Source organism: Magallana gigas, chromosome 7, assembly GCF_963853765.1.
Source record: "Magallana gigas chromosome 7, xbMagGiga1.1, whole genome shotgun sequence".
Classification (NCBI taxonomy): domain Eukaryota; kingdom Metazoa; phylum Mollusca; class Bivalvia; order Ostreida; family Ostreidae; genus Magallana; species Magallana gigas.
The window spans coordinates 22,905,178-22,916,879 of NC_088859.1; the positions used below are offsets into that span (position 1 = coordinate 22,905,178).

General features: G+C 33.1%; 1 protein-coding gene and 1 non-coding gene across 5 annotated transcripts in view; both read right to left on the reverse strand.

The window, feature by feature from the left end:
• Positions 1 to 7,160, reverse strand: part of LOC117684838 (uncharacterized) — a 76,326-nt gene extending 69,166 nt beyond the window's left edge. Inside the window, exons 1-2 of one of the 3 annotated variants that reach the window (XM_066065134.1) lie at positions 6,979 to 7,160; positions 4,874 to 4,963 (exon numbers count right to left, since the gene is read on the reverse strand). In XM_066065134.1, coding sequence (XP_065921206.1) covers positions 4,874 to 4,896 — 23 coding nt within the window. In that variant the 5' untranslated portion in view covers positions 4,897 to 4,963; positions 6,979 to 7,160. Of the gene's footprint in view, positions 1 to 4,747; positions 4,767 to 4,869; positions 4,970 to 6,978 lie in introns of those variants that run through there. The other 2 variants (XR_004598571.2, XR_010707347.1) reach the window with 2 other exon arrangements.
• Positions 7,161 to 7,459: 299 nt separating this feature from the next.
• LOC105338291 (uncharacterized) lies at positions 7,460 to 11,217 on the reverse strand. 2 transcript variants are annotated; one of them, XR_010707352.1, is made up of 3 exons: positions 10,916 to 11,217; positions 9,829 to 10,685; positions 7,460 to 8,545 (listed from the first exon to the last, which is right to left on the reverse strand). It is a non-coding gene; the product is annotated as an uncharacterized protein (transcript). The 2 variants fall into 2 exon arrangements; XR_010707351.1 differs by having other exon boundaries at positions 7,460 to 9,158.
• Between the last annotated feature and the right edge of the window lie 485 nt (positions 11,218 to 11,702).

Sequence of the window (11,702 nt, forward strand, 5' to 3'; positions counted from 1 at the left end):
TCATATGGTGACTTCTTTCTTGCCCATAATAAAGTTTGAAAGTAACATACATGTACTTACAGCATGTTCATGTAAATGGCCATGGAATATTACATGTAAAATTGTAAACATGATTTATTTTCACTTCTCGGAGACAAAAATTTTGTGATGGATGGTTGTTTTTTTATGAATTCTTTTTTAAATACATGTATCAACCACACTACCTTTGTATTTTGTAGTCTTTCTGTCACAAACTGAATTTTTATACATGTATAAATATATTGTATAGATAAAAACATGCTAATTACCATGATAAATGAATTTAAATTTCAACCAACTGGAATTTTATTCCAATATTAATATTTTGCACAACTTTTGTTCTATATGCAGTTAAGAAATATTTAAAACTAAAAAGTTATGGAAACTGATCTATATTTATTTTTCACCGATTGATAAACAAGTTCTACAACTTACATTAATATTTTAACTGGAATTTTTACGTCAATATTCAATACATAAACAAAAGCTTTGTTCACATGACAAAGCTCTGTATCATGCTTATAACAAGGTGGATTGCACTCAAATTTTGGTTGACTCAGAAATATAATTTTTGACCAAAATCCTGACCATGCCCCTTTAAAGGACATATCACATGTTTTTCAATTTCCAGAATTTTTTTTTTAAATAAAATCATTGTATACTCATAAAAAATAAGGTTTATTATCATTTACATAAAATAATCTGGCTAATTCCTTAGTTTGAAAGCGATGAAATTCAAATAGTGCGATATGCTTATTTTCTCTCTCGATCTACCTGCCATTATTCGTGACGTCATATGCGACTTCAAGAAGAATTGAGGTGCTGTAAGCCATCTTTTTAATTGGATTAGATTTAAACACCAATTAAACTAATTTTCACCTCTCAAATTGCAGCTATCGGAATATGAAGGTGTTTTGTGTCTCCTCCAGGTGTTCTAGCCGTCAAAAATGGGGATTTGGACTTTTTTTTTTTTTAGTTTCCCATAGAAATCTTGGGACAAATATCTGTCGACAAAAAGATTTATCAATAAACTATCAATACATATATATTGTAAACTATATGGTATATTTTTGTAATTTAGTTTCATAATCAAATCGTATCTATTTTTTAAGAGAAAAATAGAAGTATATGCACAGGGGCCTGTGTACAAAAAGCAAGTTCATTGGAGGAAAATAACAAGAGAGGACGCCATTTTGGATACCCTTGCTTCATTAGCTTTTTCTTATTGATATTGTTAAATTATATAGATACATCTATGCATTGGATTTGTATATATGATTTCTTCATTCATCTAGCTCACCTCTGCAGAAAACATAAGTACGGTATGTGAGATTTCTTTAAGTTTTATTGTTGCCAGAAAGTCAAGAAGTCGTCAATATTAAATAATTACGCAAGAAATAGTCAAGGTTCGTTAATATACATGCATACGGAGCTCATTATGGCAGACATCACCTTTATGAGACCACTTTTATCATAATATTATAAGATAAGGCTGTTTAAAATTAATTCTACGTTTAATGTAACCCATGCGCGTAGGTTTCAGCGAAAATGTCTAAAAAACCAAACAAATCCCGGTTTGAAAAAGTCGTTCTGGTTTGGGTTTTCATTTTAAGCAACTTAATTCTAATATCCTATATGAGAGAAAAACATGCTCAAATACAGTATCGAGGTATTCATTAATCATAATAAGAAGAGAAATGAAAGTCTACGCCACTATCAAAGAAAAAACAATTAGAAACAAACAATAATGAATCGGACCAACACATGATCAAAGTTGACAGTAAAAATCTTATTTCAAGATTGTATTATGTTGATTGTCAAGTCACAGAGCCTGAACCATGCTGAACCAACTTTCGACCACAACTTTCGACCAAAAAAACGAGGTTTGTTGTATATATTCATTAAAGTAGTCAATCAACAACTGAAATGACTCCCCATCTTATTTTTAAAAAATCAAAATGTGTACAGTAAATTAAAGTTACCATTTTTTCCATTTTCTAAAAAGGGGAAAGCAACTTCTTACCAACACTGTACTAGACTTCAAAAATTATACCTTTTCCCATAACTTCAATGTTAACTTCAAGATGTGATAAATTTGTTACTATTTATTTTTTGTTCAATTTCAAAGGTGAATGGACCCTATAAAATCATACTAAGATTTTTGTGTTCACACTAACAATATTTGATTTTAAATATAATTATGGATGTAATACTTTGAAGTGAAAGACAAAGAAGAAAGCCTTTGAATGCTATGCAATAAGTCAGCATAATTTACTGATTTAGATTAGAGTTCTCGCATGATAATGATCGACTGCAAATCCCTTACGTTTCAAATGTATATGATTTACATTTTTATAACATGTTCAGGAATAATAATACATACATTCATAATATATAATAAAAAAAACTAAAAGATTGCCCAGCTTAATGGAAGAACAGAAGGAAGAAGTGGAATACACTTGTAGGGTGGCAGTTATTTCAATAACCCAGTGTCTTGAGTTCTTAAAAGTAGGTTCAGTGAATCTTACACCACAACTCTGATATATGTTAAATTTTAAAATGTGTCATTATGAAACTGTATGAAATATTGTCATTATTTTTATTGTAGATAACTTGTGAGTCATATGTATTTAGCAACTTTTTCCACAAAAAGAAAAAGATGTCCTTTAGTTTGCTATGTTTGTGGTGATGAAAATCCAATGGATGTACTACTTGAAGTGCTTGCATTAAGTCACTCCACTTCTTGTCCAGTATACATGATATACCCACAGAAAGGACATAAAACCAAATTACACAAAAGTCTTGGAAAATGCAAAAATTAACATAGACTGAATCCTACCATATATGTATTATATGACAGTGTTGATGTATTGATAACTAAGTTGGTGACTTATAATAAATACACATTTGTTTGAAAAAAAATTGTTAGTTTATTTTTTTCCTCCCTCCCTCGTAGATTTAAATTTTCATATGACGTACGTTAAACGTAGAATTAATTTTAAACTGTCTAATAATATTTAGATATCCTCCTCGATACAAATTTTTATTTAAAAAATGATCTTTCATGATTCATGATTTTTTAATCTTTGATATGTTGTAGCCAGGGATAATAAGATACTTATATACTTACTTCATGATTTATTTCAAATTCTGCTTGTTGAAAGCAGAAAAGGGTCAATTAATGTCTGACTCTTAAATTATCAATCCGTGTCAGTACTTTGATTTAACACGTTTTGTTGATATTTCAACGACAGACTGACAATGCCTTCCAGTATGGCAATGCCTGTCTGATATGCACAAGTGATACACATATCGTAGGATAGAGACAGAAGACCAGTATATTTCAATGATGATGAAATAAGAACTATCTGAATTATATCGCACATTATCATTTCACTTTTGTGCTCAAAATCCACTCCAAGAGATCCGATGACAGCAACCTGCTGTGCAAGGGTCTTCTCGCCTCGCAAACTCAATTGAAAAACAAACTGGGTTTTTCTAAAAATAGATTTTTTAATGCACATCTCCATTCGGAACTTTTCAAATAGTTATGTTCATTAATAAGGAAAAAGGTTTGCCCCGTGTAAGTTGTCGAATTCATGGGCAGCAATTAAACAAAGACTACTTTGATTTGTTTTATTTTTAAACATCAAGAAAATTCTTTAAAAATATATGTGTAAATAAAAATGAGATTGTTTAACCATTTTAAATTGGCAATCATGTAAACAAAAGCTGTTAATGCATACACTATTTTCTTTAGCGCATGAGTAATGTAGTGCAAAATTTTCGCAAAAACGACTATGATAAAAAGGACTCGCAAGCCAACTCAAAAACGGATATGGGATCTAACAGAAGAAACAAATTAATTAAGAAAAGCTATTTTTCCTGCTTTATATATTTATAGTGTAAGAGAACCTTAAAAAGTTGTATCTAGTTAAGACCAAAGAAACAAACTTTTTGTGCATCACAGTTTTACAACAATGAACATTCTGAGTCATAAGGAACGCCAAAAAAAACCACAAAAATAATATTGTAGATTTTGTTAAAGTAAACACCTGTTACTGATTTTGTTTTAGCTATGTTGTGTTTACCTTGTCAGTTTGATCGTTAATGCCAACTTCATCATCACTTCTTTGGCTAAAACATAGTTTTTACCCATATTGGTGGCTCAAACATGTATGACTGAATGATAGGATTCTTTTAATTTAGTTAACATAAAAAAAATAAAAATATACAGTGACAATTGTGAATAAATGTCAAAGATTTTTAGAAGATAATGCTAATCCTACAATATGTTTTCAATCATATCTTCGAAGAAGGTTGCATGGATGTCACCGTATCATGCGACACGCTATCTAATTAACAAGTTATTATACAATCAGGGCTATGGTTTAAATTGATATTATGGCTAATTAACGCTTGTATGCTGCAAATAAACTGTTAAAAGTAATTAATATATACACAAGGAAAGCAAAAAATGTAAAATGTCCCATACTTTAGAAATATGCAATATGTCCTTTAAGGTTTACAGAAAACGTCTATAGTACATGGTCTTCCGTTGAAAACGGAAGACTTTAATAATTTACAGAGCAACGCGAGATGTATTCTGCTTAAGGTTAAAAAATTTCGGTACTCGCAGTCTATAAATCAATAAATCGAATACATTAATATCGGGCAAATCTAAGCGTTACTAAAGAAAGAAAGCTTAGAAGTTAGAACCTCATTTTACCTCCTTCTTCAGCCTGTAGCTACCTTGCCAACAACTGTTTACTTGACCGAATAAGTAAAAGGAAGCATATCGCCAAAATTCAAATGAACATTTGACTTTGTATTGAATCGTGTTGTAATTACCTACATGAATTTTATCCTCAACTGCATTCTTTTTGTTGTATTTTAGAAGTCAGAACGACATCAAACGTCTTCTTCTGTTGACACTTGCCTGGTTCCCTTTGACGGGACGGTGTAAAAGTAGTCCGGGACATATGTCACGGACATATGTCCCGCGATGTCCCAGTTTCGTATTTCGCGTATAACTTATTTTCCAGTTATTTTTTTCAAAACCCATTAATCAGATATCAAAAAGCGTCTTTATTTTAGTCGATTGTATTATTTCTGCTACATATTAAACACTAATAAGTTTAAAATCGCCAATTTTCCTTCGCCAAAAGTGTAAATGTAGTCCCGAGAAATCGACTATGTTTTTCGATTTCCGGTTTTTGTTTTGCCTTTGTTTTTACATTAAATAAACATAATTCTATAAGTTTATATACTGTATTTAAATATCAAACATTGATTTACAATATAAACATAATTATTAAGTTATTCTCAATCCCTAATGAAATTGTTTACGCATTTCTTCGCGGGACATTGCAGTTCATAAGAAACAGATAAGAAAAAGTAAAACCGAAAACCCAGCAGGGGTTGTGTATACATTTCCGCATCACGGATCAGTAAATGATGTTAGCCGGTACATGTATATAATTCAATTCAATGGTTTATTGAAATCACCATGTTGGCATACAGTCAAAATGAAATCAAATGAGAGACAAAAGAAAATTGTAACATAAAGGCTACAGCATGCAAGACAGTTTTATACAATACTTCATATATAGTCCCTGGAACTGTTTTCTCTGCTTAAACCATTTATCCAAGTAGATACATAGACGTTTTGTAGTATTATAATCACATGGAAACAATTTCTTTTATGGGATCAATACCACAGTACAATTTATCACTGAAAATATCACAATAATGAAATCGAAGATCGTCATACACAGGACAGTAAAGTACAAAATGTTTTTCATTTTCGACTAATAATTTACAAGCATAGCATAAACGTTTTTCCTTTGGGATAATTGGTTTACAATATCTACCTGTTTCAATCGAATGAATAGTGAATGTGCGCTTATTCTTAATCTTGTTAGCTGGGATCGGTTTCATGCTTTTTCAAGGAAAACTTTAAATTTTAAAATAATAAATAATCTATATAAACTCCACCTATTTGCGATACTTCAGATAGTGCATCCTCTTTACGATGCGGACCCAGGTATATCATGACGAGGTAATTCATGGAGAAAAATTAATGATAAGACAATACTTATTAAAATTTTAGCCCAATTGTGGTCATACCAGATGCAATTAGGTTGCGCACACATTTTAAATTGCGTAATGGTGGGACATTTTCAAAATAATCCAATACATTTTCAATGTCCGCGCATATAATTGCACATCACATTATTATATCATGATCAAGAATCTTAATTCTAATACTGAAACTATAATTATTGTAACAAAAATTAAATTAACCAAATAATTGTTAAATGATTTTGAGACGGTAATTGCTGCCGGAATCCTTAATGATTGAACGCATTTTCTAATATTGAGGTGATCGAACATAATACTAATATTTTTTTTAAAAATAAATATTTTACAATTCATCTCCATATGATATGAAATTATTGATAAACATGAATTTTGTTCGGAATTCTTACATGTTACTTTGCTGGGTTTCCAATTGTACTATATCTTTTCAGTTGTAAAGTAAACTGCAATGTCCCGCGCGGAAAAGCGTAAATAACTGCTTTTAATGTTAAAAAGTGACAAATAATTAAGATTTATACCATAAACAAATAATAAAGAGACAACGACAAGAAAAATTATTTAGAAATATGTTTATATAATGTATAAAGGAAAAACATAAACCGGAAATCGAAAAACATAATCGATTTCTCGGGACTACATTTACACTTTTGGCGAAGGAAAATTGGCGATTTTAAACTTATTAGTGTTTTATATGTAGCAGAAATAATACAATCGACTAAAATAAAGACGCTTTTTGATATCTGATTAATGGGTTTTGAAAAAAATAACTGGAAAATAAGTTATACGCGAAATACGAAACTGGGACATCGCGGGACATATGTCCGGGACATATGTCCCGGACTACTTTTACACCGTCCCCCCTTTGACGGGTAACTAGAATTACCGAAATGTCCGTGATTTACCGAAATGCCCGTTGAAAACACCAAAATGCCCTTCAAAAACATCGAAATGCCTCACACTTTTTTGAGCACAATATTTAAGATAATATTATGAATCTCAATGTTTAAATGTATTTCCCCAAGTTTCAGTTTGATAATAGAGTATTTTGACATAGGCCTAAATAACGATCGACATTGGGTTAAGAACGATAACTCTTGAATGAACTGCATTTTCACTGTGTGAAGTTTTCTTCACAAAATACAATAACTAAGAATCTAAAATAAGTTTAATAAGTAATAGCTTTCCAAAAAGCTTGCCTGGCTAAACAAAATTATTCAATGGAAGCATGCATGTATCAATTAGGCTATCTTATCAGAAATGAATTTTAATTTTCGCTGCTGATAACGGAACGTGCAAATTTAACATGTCAGTCTTTTCCTCGATCTAGAACATGTACATATGATTTGAACATATTTTTATTGTACAAAAATTACAACAGGGATTGGACACAAGTTCAAAAACTTAGATCGCCCTCTCCCAATACAAGTATATAATACAGTAAAAATAATGTATACACAACATGTAAGGTCAACAGATCATATGACAGTTATATATAAATTTTCAATGGTGTACAAACATCAACTAAATCTTTTTGTACCTTTAATATACCGATACACTAGAGAAAATAAATGTTTGTTTTCGCTGACACTGATTGCGTTGTCGCCCCAAAGTAGGACATGAGTATTAACAATATTTAAATTTACAATATTGAAAATTTCATTAAGCATAATATTTCTGGCCTCTTTATATTTATTACAAGTGAAAAAATAATGATAAGTGTCTTCGAGCTTGCCACACGAACAGAGTGGACTACTAATAATATTACAACGAAAAAGATCACTATTTAGTAGACAATTATGACGAAGTCTAGTATGAATAATATTTAAAAATCTGTCACCATAAGTAAAAAAATCAGGTTTTGTTCGACAGGTAATATCATTCTGATTTATGATAGAAACATGTATTTTTTCTTTGAAAATGCGAATGGAGTCACTTTCACGGACATCCTTTGAAAGCGCATTCCATTCATTAACAACAGTGGGAACAAATGAAGATTTATACAATTGTAAACGACATTTTGGTATACTATAATTTTGTGCATTTCTTGTAAAATAATTGGATGCATTATTTGGGAAAATGTCCATTACATAATTGGGTAAAAAGTTTCTATCAATTTTATACATGGTTTTCAGCCTGGACAATTTCCTTCTACTATCAAGTGTTTCCCACCCTGTTTCGAAATAAAAAGAATCCCTAGAAGCAAAAATAGGTAATCCTGTGACGATTCTTGCTGCAATCAATTGTATTTGTTCTAACCTTTCGGAATCAGTAAAAGTGTATCGTACTAGGATTTTGCTTAATACGATATTTCCGTTAATTTGATCCTCGGGATCTTATTCGTCCTTGACCAGACACCTGGCGTTGTCTGTGCCACGTTATATAACCGAGAATTCTCTCCTTCTCAACCTGGGGAGTAGCCCTTTCCCTGTATAAAAAGAGGAGGCAAAAGACAGCTTCCAGTTGACTACTTCTTTTATTCAAGTTTACTAATAAAACATTCCAATCAAATTCCACAATATAATATAATGTATAATTAATAACAATAAACATTGATTACAAAAACTCTGAAAATAAGATATTATATTTACTTGAACCTTCTGAATCATTTTTGTTAACTTTTATTAAAACCGCGCAAGTATCTTACTATGATCTTACCTGTATAAAAAGAGGAGGCAAAAGACAGCTTCCAGTTGACTACTGGAGAGCCGCTTTCCCCGCACCTCCTTTTTATACGCACGGATACTACCTCCGATCTCCGGACCTTATAAGTAAATGCGATTAAGTGCATACTAATGATCTGACGCACCGTGGTCAGTAGAAGCGTTTTCTTTAGATTTCTGACCCGGCATCGACAGGCTCATCACTGGACCTAATAACACATTTCTCCATGAACCTAAATACTGCTGCTGTGTATGAGGTGTTATATTGACATCGGGCAACGCGTATCTGACCGTTCTTGATCTATTTAGCCTGATAGTTTGCCGTCTTGGCCGATAAATAGGTGCCTGCTGTGGCGGCGAATGAAATCTAACCCTTTGCTGAAAAACAGGTGGTTGTTGCGTTACAAATTGTGGGGAATAATCTTGAGTTTGCGGCATAACACGGTTAATTTCATTAACTTCTGTCTTTGTCTCAATTTTTTCTTTTAAGTTCTTAATCTCCGACAACAAAGTTTCATACGTCTCTAACGTTGTAATTTGACTTGGTTGAGATTTTTCCGCCAAAATTGCAATTTGCCTTAACTGTTCCATTGTTTTGGGGTTCTGGGTAACAACGTATGTTTTAATATCAGATCTTAAACCATTCATTGCAACTGAAAGTAAAACTTTTTCTGGAATATTTTTAATAGAAGCTAAACTGACCAGTCTGGACAAAAATTCTCCCACAGGTTCTGTCCCCTTTTGCTTCATTTGAAGTACCGACAAATCCAAAAAGTTTTCTAATTCTTTAAACCTTTCTTGAAACAAGTTTGTAAGTGTCGCAGGATTTACTTTTTGTTCAGGTGACAAAGAATCATACCAAATTTTTGCATACCCCTCTAAATAAAACGGAAAAGCATCAATAATTTTAGAATCAGGCAAATCATGAAATTTTGCCCATTGCCCAAAATTTGTAAACATGCATTTACGTCCTGAGAGCCATCTCCTTTAAATTTGTCTAATTTAATGTTAGAAGACATTCTAAAGGTAGAGAAAAATGAGTTTCTACCTGCTGTCTGTGAGTTGGCAGCCGTATTTTCTGGTATTACAAATTCCTGGCTGGTTCGAGGTAGGTTCTGCGGTGGGTTGCTTGTCTTGGAGGCCTGGGATGCGTTCGGGGCGTTGTGCGCGTCCGAAAGGTCCGGGGCGTTGAATCCGTCCTTGACGTTATGTGCGCTCGGAAGGTTTTGGGCGTTGTGTGCGTCCGAAAGGTCCGGGGCGTTGGATTCGTTGTTGATGTTGTTTGCGTTCGGAGTGTTATATCCGTCCGTAGCGTTGTGTGCGTCCGACGGGTCCGGGACTCTGCTGATTTCGTGTCTATCGAAGGGCGGAAATGTAGTCCTTTCGAAGGAAGCCGCCTGGGATGAAGATGCCTCGTGTGGATTTAGTCCCACAGATGGATAGTTGAAATTTAAATCATCATTAGAATAAAACAAAGGCGGGGAAGTTTGCGAAATGTTTTTATAGTTCTTGCTCGATCCTGATGCAAAATCTGGTCTCGATTCTGATACGAAATCTGGTCTATATGTGTTAGCGTTAAATTCAATGTCTGAATCTTCAAAATCAGGCTGAATAAATTTCGAGCCAGATGTTACCGAAAGTCTCGACACAGCTCTTTTAAGTTTTTGAAACGGCGTTAATTTGGCCATTAACAAAGTTCTCTAACTGGAAGAATTGACGTTACCGTGGCTTGGACGAAGACCGGATTTCCACCACTATATCGTACTAGGATTTTGCTTAATACGATATTTCCGTTAATTTGATCCTCGGGATCTTATTCGTCCTTGACCAGACACCTGGCGTTGTCTGTGCCACGTTATATAACCCAGAATTCTCTCCTCCTCAACCTGGGGAGTAGCCTTTTCCCTGTATAAAAAGAGGAGGCAAAAGACAGCTTCCAGTTGACTACTTCTTTTATTCAAGTTTACTAATAAAACATTCCAATCAAATTCCACAATATAATATAATGTATAATTAATAACAATAAACATTGATTACAAAAACTCTGAAAATAAGATATTATATTTACTTGAACCTTCTGAATCATTTTTGTTAACTTTTATTAAAACCGCGCAAGTATCTTACTATGATCTTACCTGTATAAAAAGAGGAGGCAAAAGACAGCTTCCAGTTGACTACTGGAGAGCCGCTTTCCCCGCACCTCCTTTTTATACGCACGGACACTACCTCCGATCTCCGGACCTTATAAGTAAATGCGATTAAGTGCATACTAATGATCTGACGCACCGTGGTCAGTAGAAGCGTTTTATTTAGATTTCTGACCCGGCATCGACAGGCTCATCACTGGACCTAATAACACATTTCTCCATGAACCTAAATAAACATACGTTATCTATTTACCGCATGTCCTCTAACCAATTTCTGTATAATTTCCGTTATGATAAGTGCATCCGCCCCATACATCAGATGCATATTCTAACTGAGGTCTTATAAATGAAGTATTTAACATATAACATGTACATATATTTGCATATGCATTGTTCTTTCCCACTGTAAGTCCATAGGGAGGAACTGCAATTGCTCCGTCTGTATACTATGACGTCATAAAGGTCTGAATATGCCAACAGAGCAATTGCTATTCATAACGCCATGTTCACTAAATAACGTTGTTTATTTCTTTTAAAATATAGCCCCTTAACTCCGTCACTACCCTAACTCCGTCACTTTCGGGAAACTCCTCGCCGTGTGAAATCAAGTACAATTATGACGTCATTTTTTACTTGTCAAAAATCTTAAAACAAATGTCAACAATTTGCAACGGTTAAATTGAAGAATGTGTCAAAAAATAACAGAATTAAACCTTGTTCATTTTATGCACCATTAATTGTGTAAAATCAGCTAAAACTTTTTCACGGGTGCACT